At 41.0% G+C, this 21,743-nt stretch overlaps 2 protein-coding genes across 7 annotated transcripts in view; one reads left to right on the forward strand and one right to left on the reverse strand.

Annotated features, from left to right (window-relative positions):
- Window positions 1–16,535, forward strand: part of LOC114875531 (cadherin-23) — a 64,455-nt gene extending 47,920 nt beyond the window's left edge. Inside the window, exons 6-20 of one of the 6 annotated variants that reach the window (XM_029185926.2) lie at window positions 1,027–1,252; window positions 1,449–1,710; window positions 8,965–9,268; window positions 9,521–9,792; window positions 9,990–10,154; window positions 10,382–10,820; window positions 10,901–11,142; window positions 11,226–11,750; window positions 11,816–12,168; window positions 12,257–12,471; window positions 12,545–13,104; window positions 13,214–13,522; window positions 13,594–13,888; window positions 13,970–15,614; window positions 15,696–16,535. In XM_029185926.2, coding sequence (XP_029041759.2) covers window positions 8,971–9,268; window positions 9,521–9,792; window positions 9,990–10,154; window positions 10,382–10,820; window positions 10,901–11,142; window positions 11,226–11,750; window positions 11,816–12,168; window positions 12,257–12,471; window positions 12,545–13,104; window positions 13,214–13,522; window positions 13,594–13,888; window positions 13,970–15,614; window positions 15,696–15,906 — 5,529 coding nt within the window. In that variant the 5' untranslated portion in view covers window positions 1,027–1,252; window positions 1,449–1,710; window positions 8,965–8,970 and the 3' untranslated portion in view covers window positions 15,907–16,535. The other 5 variants (XM_046290103.1, XM_029185930.2, XM_029185927.2 and 2 more) reach the window with 5 other exon arrangements.
- A 549-nt stretch (window positions 16,536–17,084) lies between these two features.
- On the reverse strand, window positions 17,085–21,371 carry LOC114875528. The gene is made up of 5 exons (XM_029185922.1): window positions 21,210–21,371; window positions 19,459–19,847; window positions 18,475–18,873; window positions 18,011–18,412; window positions 17,085–17,562 (listed from the first exon to the last, which is right to left on the reverse strand). Exons 1-5 carry the CDS (start codon window positions 21,354–21,356, stop codon window positions 17,085–17,087), a joined length of 1,815 nt encoding a protein of 604 aa, XP_029041755.1. The 5' UTR covers window positions 21,357–21,371.
- Window positions 21,372–21,743: the final 372 nt, after the last annotated feature.

Raw genomic sequence — 21,743 nt, forward strand, 5'->3', positions numbered from 1 at the left:
TTAGATTTCAATAAACATTCGCGGTGTTCTTTGTAACAGGAAAAACAGGTGAACCGTGAAATTTCCATTTTACCACCGTTTTCCAAGAATTTCAATAGAAACTAACATTCTGCAATTTTTCATTGCATCATAGAAGGAAAATCTTAAATGTTACAAACTTTCTATTTATTAAACATAAGAAGCATCGACACAAATTCCTATTCCAAGAATTTCTAATACTAATTTCAATATCCTGCAATTTTTCTGCGATTGCGGTTCGTTTTTCAAACAAGCTGTGTGTCCCAAAATGACCCTCCGTCACGAAAAGAGGCCGAGAAAAAAAAATCGAACGTCCGACCAACCCTTTTCACACTTTGAAAATTCGTGCCGTTTCGTCGATAAAAGGACGCCGTGAAATCGACGCCGTTTCAGACACATGTTCGATCGGGCCGCGGAAATATTGGGAATTACACGAGAGATTTGCTACCCGGTGCGTGCAGAATCGAAAATCAAATAAAAAGAAAAAGGGGCGTGCAGGCACGCGGGCCTCGGAGCTGTCGAACGCGAGAAAGGGTTCTACCGAGGCTTCCATAGCGATTCGCTCTAATTGGATAATTTATCGGTCATGTCAATAAATAATGTTTCTCCGGTTGCTTGCAAAGACCTCGTGTTACGGATCGTTCTTTCTGCTCGTTTAATTTTATTCCTACTCTTTGAAGGGTTTTACTTTCGAGGAAATATAAATCGACAGATGTATCTATACGTAGAAATCATTTTTAACAAGAGGTTAAAATTTATCAGGTGTTAAAAATAAAAATTCTATATTGATTGCAAAATGACATTTATTTCTTTCATTAGGAAACATATTCACAGGTGATGATTTTTTCAAAAACATATTCAGAAATGTTTTATTTACATTTGCTAGAATAATCTTGCTACTCTGGCACTGCAATAACGTAACTGATCACCTTAAAAGGTTTCGCCTGCAAAAGGTGCGCGTCGTGAGAAGTGGGTTAACTAACTGGCAGCAGTCGTGTTTTCATATAGTTCACGGGAGTTTTCCCAGACCTCCCGTGACAAGGAGCAAGCAAAACCTCGCCAATAAAAGGAAAGAGAAAAGAAGAGGTTGATCTTTGTGCAACAGACGTCTTATCCCACGGATTTCTTCCTCTTGCTCCGTAACCACGCGGACCTCTACGAGCGTGCAATTGCGATCGCTTGTGTGGCTATCATTGTGCTGCACGTGACACCGGCCTATTACAACACACAGAGGGTGAGGATAAAGTAACGTTATATGAAGATGTTTCCTTCTGGAGAAAACAATAGTGCTAGATAATCTAAATTTTTAATTAACCTTCCTTTTTTAAATTACAATTCTCCACTGGGATTTTCTTCATAAAATAATACCTTGAATAGACTTGAATATTATACATCTGCAATTAATATTTATTTCATTTATATTTCTTCAGAAGCGTTAGACTGACATTTACAGATGCAAAAATAGCACCGCTGGTAAAAGTACTTCGCTGAGAATGTCCTGACCTTCAGACGTTCGCCAGTCGAGGATTACTTCGAAGATAAGAACATTGACGAAGCATTCCTTATTTTCCAACAGACGTTTCTCTTCGTCAATCAAGAGGATCCAAGTGGAAACGTGGTAGTAAAGGGGAAAACAATGTTCGTCCGAGTTTTCAGAGTAGTCCAAGACGTCGTGGAAGGTGGAGTTGCTAGGTTCGGCCATTGGTAACTGTACACGTCCCCTTCTCGTCTTTCCAGCAACGTCCTTCTCTGCTCGTTTCCTTTTCCTTTTCCCTCTTTTAATGTCCTCCTTCTCGATATCCTATTTACACGACCTTTCCACCAGTCACGGATCCTTATGTTCTCCATTGTATGATCATTGACGCGCGCGAAGAATCGTGGAACTACAAGGATCAAGGTGGAAAGCTGTTTCCATGCTCCGAAGTTACATATTGCAGCTGAGATATAATTTTGATGGTTGTTACCCGATGCTATGGCGTGGGTGATCTCTGTTACTTTCACTTCGCGATTTAATAGAAGAAGAATTAATTGAGGAAGTATACTGGAAACGGGTTTCACTTCCGTCTGTCTGAAGATCCTTCTTCCTGTTCCAATCTTGTTGAACCCTTTTGACTCTATGTAAATATCTACTATTATCTTCGATTATTACTCATATTGTTCCACTCAGGAATCTCACACAGATCAGAGATTCATTATAATACAAACAGCTATTCGTCTACCTCATTCTGCATATCCTATTTTCCTATTTCTCTTCATTATTTTCTCATGAATTCGTGCATAATGAACTTCACGTTCATCCATACAAACGAGGAAAATATAATCAATAGAACATCTGCAAAAATTTTTTAATTGAAATGCTATAATTTTTTTCAATTTCTACATTTTCTTCTCTAGCGCCATTCGTCTCGCCTTCTCTTTCCATTTCGTTTTTATGGAAAAAGAGGAGCCAGGGACATTTGAACGTCGCACCCTGGTAGCCTACAATTGGTTGCGTGCTCGCCTCGCATTCAGGACGAAACCTTTCGAGTCGGATCAGCGAGAAATCCGCGAAGAGTTCGCCGCGAACAGGCTCGCAGTCACGCTTGATGTGCTCGCACGTGTGCGGTTTCCAGCGTGTACACTCGGTGTTACACCTCTAGTTCCGTGTTTTCTAACGCAACAATGATGTAAACAGCGAGATAGAAGCGTAAGTGGTGAACGTGTTTTGAATTTCGAGAAAGCGTGGGAGGTATCCTAAATTTCATTACACTTGAGGCTTACTATTATTAAGATTTGATAAAATTTGTGATATCGGTCGTCAGTGAAAAATTAATTAATATTTCATGTATTCAGATTTTGTTTATCATTCGTCCATGGACAGAGGAGTTCACAAAAGACCCATTACTTCGCGTGTGTTTCCAAGAAATCCTGTTTATCAGAGATCGAAGAACCTGCTCAAACATTATTTACAAAATAACGATAGACTCAAGGAAGATGCAAGGAAGCTGTACATTCTAGCGTGTACCTTGCCAGGCTTCCGCAAAAGCGTCGTCCACCACTTCCGGCAGGATGTCTCGGTGTTTCCAAGCCGCATACCGTGGACTCGCATGCTTGGACGCGGCAAACTTGTTCCGCAAAACGGGTCTCGACGATAAATTACGCACAAATTAGACACAAAACGACACGCAACCAGTTACAGAATATAGACCCGATACACGGGGCACTGTAATTCTCGATGATACGTATTCATTTGCCTCTGACGTTCTTTTTTTCCTACGAGAAGCGCTTTGAGATCGTTTGCAAAAGCGTTTCAAACGATGAGAACGGAGCTACGATAGCCATTAAGAACGAGTCCGGCTGAAAGACATCGCGAATCGCACGACGATTACAGTGTTTCGATTGCTACAGAGCGTTTCTTCTTTCCGCTGCTAAACTTTCTAATCTCAGGTAGAACAACGCGGGGTAAATGACTCCATTATTGTACATGTGAAAATGTAGTTCTTTTTTTTTTAATGAGACTCCTTTTTGATGCCAAAATTCTGGCCTGTGACATCGCCAACTTCTCTAACTATGTTGAGATAAGGATTGTGTCTCTAAGGAAAATTCCTAATAAGCATTCATGTCTGCAAAGTATTATCAGACGCTCTCCTGATGGCAAAATTTTGATCTCATCAACTTCCAATCCTAAATCTTCATATTTTATTATTAGAGCCACACCTATGGAGCACTCTGCTGTTGCCAGAGTCCCAGTTTGCTAATTCCCCTTCAGTGTTGAGTCTCCAATTGAGTATTGCCGATCAGACGTTCTCCTGATGGCAAAATCTTGTCCTCGTCAACTTCCAGTTCTAAATCTTCATATTTTATTATTAGAGCCACGCCTATGGAGCACTCTGCTGTTGCCAGAGTCCCAGTTTGCTAATTCCCCTTCAGTGTTGAGTCTCCAATTGAGTATTGCCGATCAGACGTTCTCCTGATGGCAAAATCTTGTCCTCGTCAACTTCCAGTTCTAAATCTTTATATTTTATTATTAGAGCCACGCCTATGCAGTATTCTCCTGTTGTCAGAGTCCCAGTTTGTTAATTCTCCTTCGTCTCCAGTTACATATTACCGATAAGACTTACGTCGGCCAGAAAAATTCCTATCCACCTTGATCCATTCCGTACCTCAACATCCAGCCAGTATCCGAGCCATGATGGAACCACGAAAGAGACTCACCTGGCACGTCGAGGTACAAAAGAATCAAAAAGGTTCGCCCCCCTTTCGCTCGGCAGTTACTGGGCACGGACTGTAGCCTCTCCTTCGGTCTGCCGTTTCTCTTTCTCTCTCGTTCTCTCTCCATTCCTTCCACTCCCATAGCAGAGGCCGCATACCTCCTTAGGATGCAGTGTAGACCTGTCCATTGGCTGGCAGACATCGGCTCTTTTTCGAAACGGCGACTCATGAAACCGAGAGGATAAAATCGGAAAGTTGCTGCGGCTCGTGTGCGTCATGAGGTTCAGTGAATACGTGAACGTTCTTTGAACCGAGTGATCGAACGAAATTGTATACACGTGGTGTGACGATGAGTTGATACGGTGTTCTCGGGGAAGAAGGATACTGGACCGACTTTATGAGGTGAGTTCCTCGTTGGCGAGCCTTTCTTCCTTAGAAGTAAGCGCTCGAAGGAGTTTTGAGCTAAGCTGATGGAAAACAAATGGATTGGACTTGGAGTTTTCAATTTTTCTTCTTCTTTTTAACTCTTCTTTGAATTATAGGGGTTGCAGCGCAGTTCATAATCTTTAACCCCTCTGATCTGACGCTTTCCACGACCAATATTCAAACTTACGGTTATTATGTCTCAATTCTTGAGTTTCGAAGCAATTTTACAGGTCAGAGTTTATCTTCAAAAGGGGTTTTTGAAATATCGCTTCCTCCATTTGACGCATCGTTCGAAGACGTACCTTTCATTGGTATTCAGTTATCAATTTCCTGTGTTTTCGTTTCGAACCACGCGCCACGATGAATTTCAAATACATCTCATCGTGTAGATAAACCGCGTCGACTACGGTGTTTTGAGTTTGTCGATCTAAATCTGTAGCACGAAGTAGAAGGCAACTGCGTAAAGAAATTCTATACGAGACTGGATCTTGCTGATATTTCCTTGACCTTTATTCCTTGCTATATTTAAAAACCTATGACAAATAACGCGGAGATTGAATATTTGTTGAAAGTCACAAACAGGATACAATGTTCGAAGAAATGTTGGGAACAGTGGAAGTTTTGTAACTCATGCATAAATGATTCATAATAACATAGAACAACGAGACACACGGACCTTGCCGAACTTCGATCATTGCTTTTGCCAGTTCGAGGGAAACCAGTCTGACCGGCGTGTTCAGTAGTCCAAGTCTCGATTTCAAGGAACCGGTGTCAAGTTCGTGGAACAGGAAAAGCCTCAGCCAATGGTTGCAACAGCATCGAAGATTAATTGGTTATTTTAGAGATAAACAAGGTGATTTACCAAAGAGCATAGATATTCCATAAAAATTCCACTCAGGAAATGATGTTACTTTATGCCAGGAAATTCTTGGTAAACAACTGAATTCGAAGCCAAAGCTGTCAATTATGAATTCTTAGAAGCACGTGAATCGCGAAACATCGCGCATCCTCTTCCTGGCAGCGAATCAAGCAATCTTGAAGGAAAAGGAACGAAGCTCGCGACAGGATGCTACTTTTCTTAGTCATTCATCCTGGTATCACCTGGTCACACAGTGTCAGGATTCCATGCGCGTAACGTAATGGCGTACCTGTGGAAGGGGCTTCGTAACGGTTTTTTTTTTTCTTTTCTTACCCACACCTCGTTCTCCTCATTGCTTTTCTAGCCTCTCTCTCTCTGTTCGTTCCACCGCCTTTCTCGGCGATTAACGAGTCTAGGACGCCGAGGCTGTTGATCGTACGATCAACGCGGAACAGTTAACCGCGCGTACCCGTTCGCTTTTCGCGTGGTCGAAGAGAAAATCAGTCCAACGGATGCGAGGTAACTCGATTCCTCGAGCTGGACGATTCTACGCCAATGCCGCTGGCCTGACCGGTGTCGTTGCACCGCGAAATTTCATAAGGATTTCGCGTTTCGAAATCCAAGAGTCGCCGGGTGTCGAGAACCGGCCGAGAGACGCTCGTATTTGGCGCGTGTGTCCGAACGACATGTGGGACATGGAATTAAATGATGTTGCTAATTTATTGAATTATACGGTGAAAAGTTTCTTTCCAATTACTTCAGGTACGTTTGAATATCGTATTGCGATAGAGTTAAGGTATTTTAATAATTTTTAATTAAAAATTTCTGAGTCCAAGTAGAGGATTATTCTTAGGAGATTTTATAATATAGACATATTTCAGAAATATTGATTTTTAAACTGTGATTAGTACCTGATATTATAGATATAGTTTATTAATATTATATGCAAAGGAATCGTTGGAAATGGGTAATAATAAATAAAGGAGGTATTAGTGGTGCTGGAACATTTCCTGCGCTTATTTCTCATTCCACGAATTCTAAAGCTCTTTAATTAAATCCGGTTTTAATGCCTCGATAATTGTATGAAAATCTAGGAAATTTAAATGGGATTACAAGAGATATTGACATAATTCTTATTTTAATCTGATAAATGGTATCTTAGGAGTTAAGTATTTAATGCACGTGCTGCAAATGCAGCTGCAGCTTTCTCATCGAGTGCTTTGGTCCATCATCCAATTCGGTAGCATCATTTCGAGCTTGATTGATAGTAACTACCACTTCTATTTAAAGATAAAGGGTATTGAAAATAATGTTGACCTGTTATTTCGAGTATCTCCTGTGAATAACTTCGACCTAGATCCCCGGAATCGCATTAGTTGCATTTTCAACAATTTATCAAACGAAAATTAACATTCAATCTCCATGGAATAAAATGCCATTGAGGATGTTTAAAAATGAATGAATCGGTACTTTTCTTTTTGCATCTCTAACAGACAGGTCAATTTTGTCATTTGAAATTGATTGAAAGTAACAACCACTTTTATCTAAAGGCCGCAATGAATGGAATTACTTTATCATGGCCCATATACAAAAACACGTCCAGTTAAGCTTCAAACAGTAAATTGCACGAAGTATAGTTAAACGATGCCATATCAATTCATCCATTTAACATTTAATCTTTAATTTACAAAATAATATTGTGTTTTTTATTATTTCTATCGCGATGTCCGATATTTTCACTGCATCATTAATCAATCCATGGATTTCTTCCTGGAGGTGGTAAAATCTACTGCTTAATTCCACTGTTGGATTCTTTTAAGCGCGTGTGAGCATCCGTACAGTAAAAGTACACTGTTCCTCGCGGATTTTAACGCTTCATGCTTTTCCGCGTTGCTCACCTTGCAATAGAAATCACGAAACTACCTGTGTCTAGTTGTTATTACGAATACCATTTTCACCAGTTAACAAAAACTATCTTAGCAAATTCTATGCATTTCTAATAAAATACCGACTGTTTCACGTTTATGTAATTTCACTGATTAATTTATTTCGTCATTTACACCACATACACGGTGTCCAAAGTATCGTTCGAAGGTGATCATGGTTTAAACATAAGAGGAAAACGTTCAATTCTGCATAAACTGTTGTCCGGAGTGAGAGTTATGACGCAAAGAGAATAGCGTGGAACGTTTATTTCAGCCAATGATGTTGTGCAAGACTTTTGTTCGGAATCTGTCTGGAGGCTCTACTAGAAAGTTACCGCCTAACATCGTAACGGATTTGTGTAACACCAACATTCGCGACTCGTTGGCCCGTGAAACTTAGCAGCTTGATCTTGAAATTACTTTGAAATTTTCTTTTTCCATACTCTACATACAAGTAGGAAAAACTGGTTTACGGTTTCAAGATTTTATCGTGTATTGCATGTTCCACTTGAAGGAGATTGGTATGATATTTTTCTAGGATATGCTCCAATTTTCGAATTACGCAAAGAATGTGTTCCAAATAGAAATTCTTATGTCGGTCTTCTGCGGTTACGCGTCAGACATGAAAGAAAACGAGATAAAGGGTAGACGAGTGGGTAACTGGACAATTCAATTGACAGATCACGGGTCGAGAATTCCGCGTACTCCTGAAATGGAATCTGATTTCTAACGGCTTTTCACTGACCACACTTATCCGCTTGGAAGTCATTCAGACACCGTACACGGTGGCTGCGCCGTACTGTTGTTGGTTCCCCTCAAGGTATTTTTCTTCAGCGTCGCGAAAGAACGCGGACTCGGTAGAGAGTTGTTTTATATGGGTGGAAACCGGTGGCTTCGACCGATCGCTGCATCCTCCGCACGGTTTAGCTGTTTCCTCTGTGCCCACTCGTCTGCGGTCTCAGTTTTTCCATCAGAGCCGAGCGTCGATTCCTCCGCGTACCTCTCGAATGCTCGTTCCAAACGCCTCTGCACCTCACGTATCGTTCATTCACTTTCCATTTTTGCTCGATTGCTCGTTGTAGACACTACTCGAACGTCATATCTTTCTTTAATCGAATAAAAAATTTGAAAACAAATCAATTCATTAGCTCCTCAATAAAAAAAAGACCCAGAAAATAATTCCAATTAAAGAAAAAATAAAAGTATCATACTTAAAAGATAAAAAGGTTAAAAAGAAAACTTTGAAACTCTGAGACAAAAACTATTTCGCATATAATTCTTCGGTTAAGTTACGGGCCTTTGATGGCCGGAAGTGAACGGAATCGTGACGAGCTACGATATAGGAAGCATTCCCCAGTTACGCATCAGGGAGCGTCACTTTTATTCATAAAACCTCTTCCTAAACGTTCTTGCTCCAGTTTTCTCAAACGAAACTTTTATTCTCTATACATTCATCGTTTTTACCTTCCATTCATTATCGCCATTTCTGGTACCAGGTCGCGAGGTTAATGACAGGTTGTATGTATCCGTCGTTTCGATACACAGGTGACGATGTGGACGATTTTACTGCTCGCACTATCCACGTGGTCTTCGTCATGGGGTCAAGTGATCAACCGAGCACCGCATTTCGTGCAAGGTGGGGACATGGCCAGATTGGCCGTGTCAGAGGGCACACCGCCGGGCGCACCTGTCTACACTCTCCAAGGAGAAGATCCTGAAGGATCTCAATTACATTACTCCATCAGCGGGGAATACTTCACGGTGAATCGGGACACTGGTGTCGTCGTACTGAGAAAGGTGCTCGACAGGGAGACGCAGGACTTGATCGAAGTGATCATCAGCATAACGGGTAACTAAGTATACTAGCAGCTTCTCTTGGTGTCCCGTTACGTTACTACGATGGAATATCGATGAATATTCGAAGATATGTAGGTCACTGGATACCTCGTATCCATTGATACGTCAATGGAATTGTGACAACTCGATGATGTCATTAGAACTCTGGTCAGTGTTTTCAAACCCATAACAAAACACGACGGAGAAATTTCAAGTTCGTTTACAAGGATGAACGTTTCATAGGAATTTATGAATATTTTTATAGACGAAGGAGTCGCAGGATCAGAGCCCAATACTGTGTCCCTTCGTCGCGAGATCGCAGTGTTGGATGAAAACGATAATCCTCCGGTGTACCATGGCAGACCGTACGCAGCCAGGGTGCCGGAAAGTGCACAAGTGGGTGGGCTATTGATTCCTCCAGGTACGATCACGATCACCGATCGCGATGGTGGCGTGAACGCGGATGTTCACGTGGAATGCGTCCCCGCGACGCGGGATGACGACGTCTGCGAGGTCTTCAATATTTCCACGGAGAAGGTAAAAAATAGAAATGTTAAAAATAAAACATTCACATTTCTTCTTTTCAATATCAAATCTTTTCGAGTGAAACGCTCTCTCTAGCCGTTCATTTCTATTTATGATTCTCCGCTTATCGTCTCCCAACCGTAGAAATATTACTTTTTCTTGAAGCATTTTGATTTCATTTCTTTCTTTTTTCCTGATCATTTGTTCAGTTAGCTGAGGGTAAATACGCCGTGCAGATCACTCTGATGAAACCTCTGGATTATGAAAGAAGAAATTCTTATTTGATCAATCTGGTAGCAGTGGACGGTGCCAGTAACGCGTCTAAGAGGTTACAAGCTAGAGCAACAGTGGCCGTCGACGTTCTCGATGTCCAGGTAAGTGGGTCTCGACCGTAGCGAGCTAACTGTACATTCTGACCGAACTTTCTGCATTGATGAGCAAAATTATTTCTGATCAAACCGTCAAGAAGATGTACTGTTACCTAGTGACACTTCACTATGTAGCTTCAAGATTCTAAATAACTGTTATCATTGCAACTTTCGATTTCAACAGCAGGAAATTAATACAGGACTCATTCAGGTACATAGAAAATCGTTTTCAGGATCAGCCACCCGTGTTCCTGAACGCGCCTTACAACGCGGCGCTTCCTGAGAACACGCCAGCTAGTCACACGATCCTGACAGTCAGAGCACGCGACGGTGACACGGGAGAGCCTAGAAATCTCCTTCTAACGTTAGAAGACGAAGACTCTGGTCACTTCGACCTGGAAGTATCGAGAGAAGGTGACGCGACGATTGGCAGACTCGTCACCACCAATGTCTCCCTCGACAGAGAAGATCCTAGAATCCTGCAGAACGGTGGAATTTACACTTTCCAAGTGAAAGCGACGGAATTGATCAATAATGAGATCCCAGCTGACACTGCAACATCGATCGTTACCATCGTGGTCACTGATGTAGATGATCTCGTACCTGTTTTCAATCAGAACTACTTCAACATCTCCATTTCCGAAGACATTGGTAGAGATACACCCTTGCCAGGTGAATAAATTTCAACAATGACCGATTTGATGAAAATCTAACGTGTCTGATAACGTATCTGTTAATACTGAATTGATTAGGTCTGAATATGATCGTGAGTGATGGAGATGTGGGTGAGAATGCGAAGTATACCCTAGCTTTGAGGGACGTGCCAGAGTATCCTGGTATCAGTCAAGCGTTTACTGTCAATCCTGAAGAAGCTCAAGGCCGAGTTCCAGTGGTGGTGAAAGCGAAGGATGTCAGTGTCCTGGATTACGATGTGGATGATCCTGCGAAGAGACAGCTGGAGTTTGAAGTTGTTGCACTGGTTGCAAATGAAGTGGTATAAACCCTTTCTGTTATCAACAGCATAGGTGTATTTTACATAAATCTGATGATAAATAATTAATTAAATTTCTAATATAGGTAGCTACGAGCAGAGTTCACATACACCTGATGGACGCAAACGACCACAGCCCCGAATTCTCCAAATCGATCTACATGTTATCAGTACCCGAGGATGCTCAAATAGGAACACGTTTCGCTGACGTTCTCGCGAAAGATTACGACAGTGGTTCCTTCGGAGAACTGACATACATTTTGCGTGGTTTTGGTTCGGATAAATTTGTTACCGATCCCAAAACCGGTGGAATCTCCGTGGCGAAACCATTGGACTACGAGACCCAGAGATCTTATTCCTTGACGATGGAGGCGAAAGATGGCGGAGGAAGAGTGTCTACCGTGAACATTTTAATAGAACTGGAGGATGTTAATGATAATAAGCCGATTTTCGAGCAGGCTGAGTATTCGAGGACGATTCGAGAGGGTGCGACCAGTTTCGACCCCCAGGTGTTCGTCAGGGCTACTGATGTCGACGGTCCGGTGCAAGGAAATGGGAAAGTGACGTATTCCATAAGTTCGCATAACAGCATGACGAATGATGTCTTCAAGGTAGGTATGAAAATTTATGTCTATCCAAAGTCTAATAGAAATTATAATATCAACATCTTTCGAAGATGAACCCAGACACTGGAGAAGTGACAATAGCAAAACCAGTACGCTCAGACGATACTGAGAGAGGAATTTACGAGCTGGTAATTCGAGCTACGGACGCTGGAAAACCTCCATTATATTCCGAAGCGAGACTATCAGTCAGAGTGGGAGTACCTGGAAACCAGAAGCCCATCTTCCGTGGTAATTACAAATCTAATTTGCCCGGTCCCAGCGCTTATCGAGCAAGATTGTTGGAGAATGCTTCGTCTGGAACGGAAGTAATCAGAGTCGTAGCGAATGACCCTGATGGAAGGGACAGCTTACTGCAATACCATATTGCTTCTGGTGCTAAGGATAACTTTGTCATAGACCCTAGGTAATTCTTCTACCAGAATGAATTGATAAATATTATTTTTCAATGAATTAAATATTCATGTTTAAAAATATAATTATCATCTCTTCAGTTCTGGTGTCATCACAGTTTCCCCGGATGCTCGTTTAGATCTGGAAACAGGTGGCGACAAATACGAAGTGATAGTTTATGCTATTGATTCTGGAACACCCGTTAGAGAAACTGCTACAACAACCGTTACAGTGAACATGATAGACGTGAACAATAAGCCACCAATGTTCAACGAATCAACGTACCTCGTTTACGTATCAGAGAGAGCAGCTATAGGTACATTCACCAAATTTTCTAAACCATTCAATTAATCAAAGAAATTAAATCTAACAATTTATTATCAATTTAGGCGAACCAGTTCTAAAAGTAGCAGCGACAGATCCAGATTCAGATGCTTATTTAGAGTATTCTTTAGTGGAACCTATAAGAGCAATGGACAAAACAGGGGTCGCCCTGAAGAACACCGCATCATACGATTATAAAACAGCGTTTCGAATAAATTCAACGACAGGACTCGTAACAGTGAACCGTATGCTGGATTATCAAGTGGCTGCAGTGATCATACTCACGGTTCAAGTGGAGGATTTAAATGCTGTCGTTGATAAAGAGAAGCAAGTTACGAGGGTGGAGGTGACGATTTACATTCAGGCATACAGTGATGACAATCCAGCCTTCACGAATCCTGGATGGTCACCGAACAATCCGACCATCAGGATCTCTGTCCCAGAGGAACAACCACTTGGAACTACTTTGCTTATGTTGTCGGCCAAGGAACCTACCACTGGTTATGCTGTCCAGAGATTCGAGCTGGTTCGAGAAGATGACGACGAAGGATACGTTAATGTTGGTGTTCAAAGTGGAAACGTTGTTCTGAGCAGGAGGTTGGATTATGAAGCTCTTAATCAAAAGGTATCCTTCTTAAGAAAATTTTTGAACATCCTTCAGTTAATTATCGATTCTTGCAAACTGTAATACGGGTTCAAATGTCTGGAATATTAGGAATTTTTGTCGTTTGCAGTTCATTAGATTCAAAGTAAGAGCTCTGGCAAGGGACTACGAAATAACAAGAAAAATGTCCGAGGCGAACGTGATCGTCGAGGTTCAAGATACGAACGATAATAGTCCCATATTTACTCAAAGTGACTACAAAATTTCCGTTCTGGAATCGGCACAACCATCGAAAATTGTGTTAAACGTTAAAGCGACAGACGTGGACAGTTCCAATACGGAACAGGAAGTTAGACGAGGGTACGGTGAAGTGAGATACTCCTTAATTGGAGAGAACGCGAATATGTTCGAGGTGGATCCGATAAGTGGAAACATTCAAGTAAGTAATTCTTCATAGCAAAATAAATTGAATTCTTTGCAATCTGTATTTTGAAATTATTATTCAAACAGATAGCTGCCAATACAACGCTTGATAGAGAAAGACAATCGGTTCTCCGTTTCTATGTCCTTGCCTCGGACATGCCTCAGGGTGGTGCAGAGCAAAGGAGCACTAGAGCTTTGGTGACAGTGGACGTTCTAGATGTCAACGACAATGCTCCAACCTTCGATCAAGAATTATACACCGCCGTGATACCTGAAAACGCTGCAGCAGGTGTCAGTGTGGTGAACATCACCGCTACTGACCCAGACGAGGGCAAGGGAGGTGTAATTAGTTATGAAATCATAGACGAAGGTGAAGCAAATGGTGAGCAGACACATTAGACTATTAATAATAATTGAAGTTTCGAATATTTTATTTTACAATTTTATTAATTTTAATTTCAAGGATTGTTTAAAATAAACCATACAACCGGGGAGATTTATTCTGCCAAAGCATTAACAGGCAAAGGAAGAACTGAACCATACATGATGAGGATCAGAGCTCAAGATGGTGGAGAACCAGAACTCTATTCTGACGTGATATTAACACTTTACATAGGCGATGTAGTGAGCAACGATGGTGTTCCCTTGTTCATCAGACCCACCCTTGAAGAAGTAGCTCATATAGCTGAGAACTCAACAATTGGTAGCCCAGTGTTCCAAGTGGTCGCCTCTGATCCAGATGATCCTAACTTACCAAATGGAAAAATCACCTTCAAATTTCTGGAGGATGGTGATTTCGGTAAGGACGCTAGTGCGTTCAGAATAAACAGTGAGACTGGTTTGATCACCACCAGGAAGTTGCTCGATCGCGAAACTAAGGACAGTTACACATTGATATTGGTAGCTCAGGATCTAGGTAGTCCTCCTCAGCAAGCGACCAGGGTGCTTCAAGTAGTAGTGAACGACATCGATGATCACAAGCCTCATTTCAAAAGAAACTTAGACAGCCCACCGATAGAACTGTCTATCGTGGAGGAAGAGCCTGTGGGAACGAAGGTGGGAGTGGTCGACGCGATCGACGAGGATATTGGTGAAAATGGAATGATTGATTACGCGATCGTCTATGGAAACGAGGCTAGTTTGTTCGTCGTAGAAAGACTGGAGAATAACTCAGCAGTGATTAAGTCGAATGGTCGTCTAGATAGAGAGACTGCTGATCGTCATCTACTGACTGTTAAGTGTTTCCCTTATTCTGCTAAGAAGTCTGATGTAGTCCCAAAGCCCTACAATCGACAAGATCCTTCCGAAAGACAGGTCCTCATCAGAGTTCTAGATATAGACGACAACAAACCTAGGTTCAAGAAACAGAATATCACTCTGGGAGTACGATTGAACGTACCCATTGATACTAGTCTCGTTACACTGGAGGCATTCGACGCAGATTCTGATGCTCTGCCCATAAATTACAGCATGGGCAAAGCTTCCTTTACATCCCTGGTCGATCCATCCATGTCCAAACGAGAGATTCCCTCGCATCTGACTCTGAATCCTCAAACTGGTGAACTGAGAACCAGTGGCTCTATGTCAGGATACGCTGATGGCTACATGGAGATCGTCGTTTCGGCTAACAATTCCCTAACACCTAGCAGAGAGACGAACATTACTTTGAGGATATTCCTGCTTCGTGACAGGGACATGCTGAAGTTCGTGTTCTCTAAGCCACCAGTGGAGGTCAGAAAAACGTTGGAAGATTTTGAGAAAGCTGTGCAGCAGGCATTGTCTCTGCCCATCAGTGTCAATGTCTATGATACACAGTTTTATTCCAAGGATGATAACTCTCTGGACTTCTCTTCGACTAGTTCCTGTTTCCAAATGGTGGGAAAGGAGGCGTATGACTTGGACGAGATGAAGGCTTTATTGACAGACCCGAAGAACGAGGAGTTGAAGAAGGTTTATAGAACTTATCACGTGGAGAAGGTGCAGCACTGTGCAGCTTTGGTGGCTCGCGCTGACGCCTCCATGACTCAGATGTGGGTGCTGGCTATTGCAGCCCTCGTCGGTGTTGCCACGGTGGTTTCCAGTTGCACCTTGTGTTGCATGCATGCCAAGTGAGTGACTAAGATTTCTTTTAATTATTTGAACATGTCATTTTTTGAAAAGAATTATAGAGAAGCTTGTGTTTCTTCCAGATACAAACGGCAAGCGAAACACGCTCGATTGCGTGACCAACCACGTCCTCCTTTGAGTTATGTCTCTTCCGGTCCAGGAATGGTCAGTGCTACGTCGCATACAACGTTAGGACCAGGAACCATGGTTTCGTTAGGTCCTCACGAAGGTCCCTATGAATGGGGGGCGGATACGACGTTGTACCACCCCAGTACTCTTGGATCGAGAACCTAAATGGAGTGTAAAATGTTACATTCAGATCTGAATTTCGAGAATGAGATATTTGTTACCAATCGAACAATGTGACACTTATATTGGAAGAGTTTTTCACTTGCATTGAATGTGATATGAAATTGAATTCGTTCGTGTCTTGAGTGCCAATACAAAAATTCGACAGTTTCTGAAACTGTTTAAAACAACAGTATATATTGAATGAAATGGATTATGAACGTCAATCAAAGATACAGTACAACTAATTTTTTAATTGCGACTTACTCATTCGTTTTGAGGCTAGATAGCTTCGAATCAAAATGATTTCATAAAAATCATTCTATGGAATTTGGTGAATTTTAATGAGACAATTTGTGTGCTGAATTGATGTGCACTTTGAAACTGGATAAAATTGTGCAATGAAGTCGACGAATGGTGCTATAAAGTAAGATCGAATAATTCGTGCCAAACGCCGGTACACATGTAAAGTACGACGATATTTTCTGTAGGATAAGAGAAACTAACCCGCGTGAATTGTATATTTCTTAAATCGTACACGATTCTTACTCACAACGTTCGCGACCATGTCGTAGGAACTTCGCGTGTTCTATTGTAATATATCGTAATAGTTAAGAATAAATCTGTACATTTGAGTTATGTTTATAAAAAAAGTATTCGGTACCTCGTTTATTCCTTATTCTGATATTCCAAGCAAAGATTTACATTTTACCATAACTCGGTGCTAACTTAATTTACTAATTTGCTAATTTAATTTACTAACTTTTGTTCACAGTGAAATGATGAAGATAAACTTAACAAGTGAACGTATGCAGCACTGTATTTTTACATTTAGCTAAACATTCTTTGCTGTTCTGTGTGTACATCAACGTGTACCAATTTAGTAGTTAGTGGCCTATTAAGCAATAGCCTGATCGACGAATATCTCACGATTTCACGAGTCAAGCTGGTGGAAGATTCTCGGACGCCCTCGACGGAAATGTCAAGGCGAGGTGGAGCTCAGAGATAATTTGATCTGGTAGAACTGGGAATCACGAAGAAATCTCAAGGAGATTGTCCAGTCCAAGCAATCTTTACTAACTTATCATTAAAAGCTAATATTCATTAACAAACAGTCATAGATTTATTCATCATCGCGTCATTTGTTATATCCTTATCTACAATCGAAGAGAAAGTTTACATTTTTAATTGGTTTTAGAGATGCTATCGCTGAATCGTTTGAATCCTTCAATAGTGTCAACATCTTTCGAAACTTCAGCACTTTTTGTTTCATTAGTAGTCGTTTCATCTAAACTGATAGTAGTATTACAGTCATCGCACTTGCTTTCTGTAGTGGTGCCCACGATTTTTTGGGCCTCATACTCGTATTTCTCTGTGCTCCCAAAATCTTCTTCGATAATAGATTTATGATTAGATGGGATGGAATCATTTTGGCTCGAAGAATCGTTCATTTGATCAAACTTTCTCGTTTCATTTTCATTATCAAGAGTAGTTTCTTGATACCGAATGGAGGCTAAATTGTCCTCCATCTCGTTGTCCACGAATTTTGATCGCTCAACAGCCAGGTGTTTGGCGATCGTCTCCAAAGGTGACCAAACTTTGTTCACGAATTGCTGTTGCTCTTCAGGATCCATTGATTCCGATCTTTGAATTATATCATGCCTGAAAATAATGATATCTTGAATAACAAATCATTACATGTTCAACGAAACAGTTAGACGAATTTACGATGGGATTTTCGAGGGGATCAAGCGGTTTACGTTTCAAATTCACTCGGTGACATTTCACGTGGCCATCCTTAACGAGCCATCGAGCAGTCTCGTTCGATTTTTTATGGAATCGACACCACCTGAGCGCACGTTTGGTGAAAGTTCTCTTATGGCATTGCAAACGTTCTCAGCGATTTTGCGGATAAATCTAGTCATCGAACCAAGGCACGAACACTATTGTAACGATTCCACGATCCACGACCGATACGCGGCGATCTTTCCTCTTACGTAATCGAAGTTAAGGTAGACAGACGAGTGGGTGGGCGATTTTTTATTTAAGCATCGTGCTGCGTTATTTATGCTTCCTATTAAATAATACGACAGTAATCTATCACTCTTACCTGCTCATCTTGTTCTTCTTTCTGGGATATAAATTCAAATGGAATATCATTTGCTGTCTCTCTTCTTCATCGGTCATTGCTTGCGTAGACATCCCTGTCACAGACTGAGGGGGTGGCGCGTAAAATTTCGGCCCTCTATTATACTGAATCGGTCTTCTTAATTCATAGTCTTCTACAGGCACCTGTCTCGGCCTTGTGATTTTTTTATTTTGTTCCACGATGTCTGTAATTGGATAAATATCCAACATGACACTAAACGGCTTTGGCTTTCTCCTCTTCGAGTAACTGTTCGAATAGGAACCGGAATTTTCATATTGAGCATCGGGTGATGGTGCTTTGTTGTAATTCACTGGACGTCCATACGCGTCGTAATTGTATCTGTGAAGTCCAGTTGGGGAGAACCTGTAAATTAAAATTATTTTCATTTCTTTTACTAATTCAACGCGAATTCTTTGTTCACAGACCTGAAGTTCGACGTGGCCAGCAGATTCACGTCAGCCGGATGTTTGGGTTTGTACTGATAAAACGGATCTTCGTTCACCGAGTAAGAACCATCGTCCTCTTCTGACCTGTCGCTGTTGGACATCATCCCACCAAGTTCAGGAATCAAGTCGTACTTCTTCGGATTCACGTAGACACCGGTGAATTTGATGCCTCGATTCGGCACGTCAGCATCATTCGTCAAATATTTAATGATCTCTTGAATGTTCCTAGAGGCATGGGGATACCTGTACTGTGACAGCTGAGGATACCTTTGTCGTTTGAACGAGGTTGGCTGAGGAGTCTTCAATTCCCAATGGAAAGGAACTGGTCGGCTCTCTTCTGAACTTTCCATGTCTTCGTTCGAATCTGGGTGCTTGTACCTGTTTGATCAATTATCGAGGAGCCCCAGGTAAATCAGACGAAGAATTTGATTTTTGTTGCCCACTGCATGGTAAATATTGCAAAAATTAAATAGAACCAAGATTTACATTCTGGCATCAAATTTCTGTTATTAATATTAATGAAAGATTTAACATGACTGATTTTCGAAATTTACATACAGTGGGTGACAAACTTTATTTATTATGATTTATACGTATACCTGGACAATATATTAGCATGCAGGTGGAACATTCTTAAATTTTTAACGAAACGAATTGATGTGTATCGTTAAGTGTCCAACAGTGGAAGTAAATTTTGCGAAAGGTTCACGTAACGTTTACAACATATTATCGAATCTGTCTGACATAAAGTTTCAAGTTTTATTATGAAGCATCAAAATGGGTCGCCGCATGAATCATTCGTGCAATAAAGTTGAAATGATTCAAGAAATCATATCGGTATTTTGTTATGTCAACTGGATGTCAGGAGGAAAAAAAAAGATGATCGCAGTTACAGTGAAAGTTTCATGATTTATCGATTGAACGATTATTCATGAAATTAATACGTTGATTATCGAGCCTCACCGTTGCCTCACACGATAGACGAGAGCATGATTGTCGAACAACTGTTTGCCCTCCGCTTCTTCCTCCTTGTTTTCGATGGATTTCAGCACTCTCTTGCGCAATTTAAAATTATTCAAGTTCTGAGATCTGATCTCGGCATCGGGTACTTTATACTCGTCCGTCTCATCGTAGAAGAAAGGATTCCCAGGATTTTCATTGTCCGAGCGATTCTCGATGCGAATAGAGTTGGTGCTATTCACTTCGGGCGAAACGGTGGAAATGGAGAACTTTTTTGTGATGTTTAAAGGTTTCTTCAGAGCATTCTGCAGGATGTAGATGTGCTTTGTTTCCTGATTCAGTTTGCTGTTCACCGACGTGGCGGATGTGAAGTCGTATAAGAATATCGCAACCTGAAATGGAATGGAATAAAACTGTTTAGGTCAGTATTCCAAGAGTTGCCGCTTATACCTTCATTTTATTTACAAAATAAATCATTCTTTTTCTCGCAGAGTCTACGATAGAAAGAAATAAGGTGTACTTTTACTTGCTTACAGAAGAATGCTACTCTTTACAAAAGAAACGTTGGAAAGTGTTCGTTTCTTATGATAAAAAGTGAAATGCAGATGGAATTCGAGTGGATGCAACACTTATATGCACGTGTGCCACTTGTCCATTTTCGTACATTAATCGAGCTCGAATGAAACCTGTTCCCCCGCGAGTTAATTCGTGTCAAAACACAGTTAACGCCCTATATGTGAAGTACGGCAGAAATCTCTTTTGACGCTTGGCTCGCCATGCATGCGAACGGGATACACGGAGATTCACGGTGAAATTCTGACTTTTAACGCGGCTACCGTACTTCTTACATTAATCATGGGAGAAAATGCGTCAGATGTAATTGCGTCTATTGTTCTCCACAATGGAGTCTCGTTAAAGAACAACACGATAACAGCTTTACTTTTAATCGAACATCGTTCTTCTTAAACAGCATACTTTTTTTTGGTGTAATTATAACGATCCTAGACAAAGATAGCTTACCTTCATGGATAACTCAACAGTTTTTGTGATAAAATTGAATTGGAATTATCTTCCAACTTTATTGGTACAGAATGAAAATCAGCTTTCTATCAATTAGAGAATTTTCTTATTTAATCGAACGAATCTGCAGAATCATATTTTAAACGATCGTTGATTACACCGGTAACAATATCCGCGTACTTCGATGCTCGTTAAAAATTTATCGACCTCTAACGTTTAACTGCCACGATATAGCGTTTGAATGGTGCGCAGCTTAGTAGATTGTTAATGATCGGTAGTTAACGATCCTCGATCACGCAGGCTATGCCATTGAACCTGGCGGATGCAGAACAGGAAGGCAAAGTAATCGATGTTTTATCAGATGAGCGGTATTCGTAACGAGGTTGCGTAAAAGCAGAAACTAGTCCTTGCTAAAGCAGCCACCGCGATATGTAGGTAAGTGGCGAGTAAATATTAGCATAACGAACGAGAATGCTGCCGATGATTTGTTAAAATGTTAATCTCTCGAAGATTTCACAAATCACGAGTGTTAACGTCCTTTACGAAGCGGGACTGAAATTTACATTTTCTCTTTTTTCGGAGGGAAACATACAAGGTCACTATTTTCAATGAATTATGGAACAATTTGGAAAAAAATTATGCTGTCATTGACATTTTTGGTAATTTTATAATCACACAGTAAGTGCGAATTTAATTTGAATTTCAAATTGTTAAATATGTAATTAAATACTTACAAGTATCACTACAACCACTACCATAACTCCAATCGCAAATTTCCTTGTGACAGAGCTGTATCGATTTCTGTTGTATCGATCACTGTGATCGGAATAAAGCCCAAGCTGAGACGTACTGATTGCGCTCCTTCGTCCTGCCTCACGCATGTCCTTTTGTGATATCTGTCGTACCCTTTACAATTATTCACTAACGACACGAAGCATTTTAACTTGAATCAGCTTACCCTTAGCTCACTTGAAATAAATACTTGTAAGCTGATGTAATTTCTTCCATGCACGTGAAAATTTTCAGTAATGTGTATTCAACAGTTCGTATAGAATCGATTGATGCACACGATCACGGTAGTAGGTTGATCAGGAACCGGATCATTAATCAATGATTTTCGATTGATCTTTGATGAATGAACGAATTATTTTCGAGGCGTGTCGCAAGATCGTGGGACAGTATTCTTTCGAAGTTCTATATGCAACTAACGAGAACTCGTTTCTCGTTACAGAGTTTTCACTGCTCGGATTCTATCACGAAGGCAGAAA

This window comes from Osmia bicornis, chromosome 2, assembly GCF_907164935.1.
Source record: "Osmia bicornis bicornis chromosome 2, iOsmBic2.1, whole genome shotgun sequence".
Classification (NCBI taxonomy): Eukaryota; Metazoa; Arthropoda; class Insecta; order Hymenoptera; family Megachilidae; genus Osmia; species Osmia bicornis.

What these genes read in the sequence shown, in the direction of transcription:
- LOC114875528 (XM_029185922.1), bottom strand. Translation starts at nt 21,356, where the DNA reads ATGCGTGAGGCAGGACGAAGGAGCGCAATCAGTACGTCTCAGCTTGGG. An exon ending in TAGTGGTTGTAGTGATACTT is followed by an intron (nt 19,848 to 21,209) that starts GTAAGTATTTAA and finishes ATTCCATTTCAG; the next exon opens with GTTGCGATATTCTTATACGA. An exon ending in CTGGCCACGTCGAACTTCAG is followed by an intron (nt 18,413 to 18,474) that starts GTCTGTGAACAA and finishes TTTAATTTACAG; the next exon opens with GTTCTCCCCAACTGGACTTC.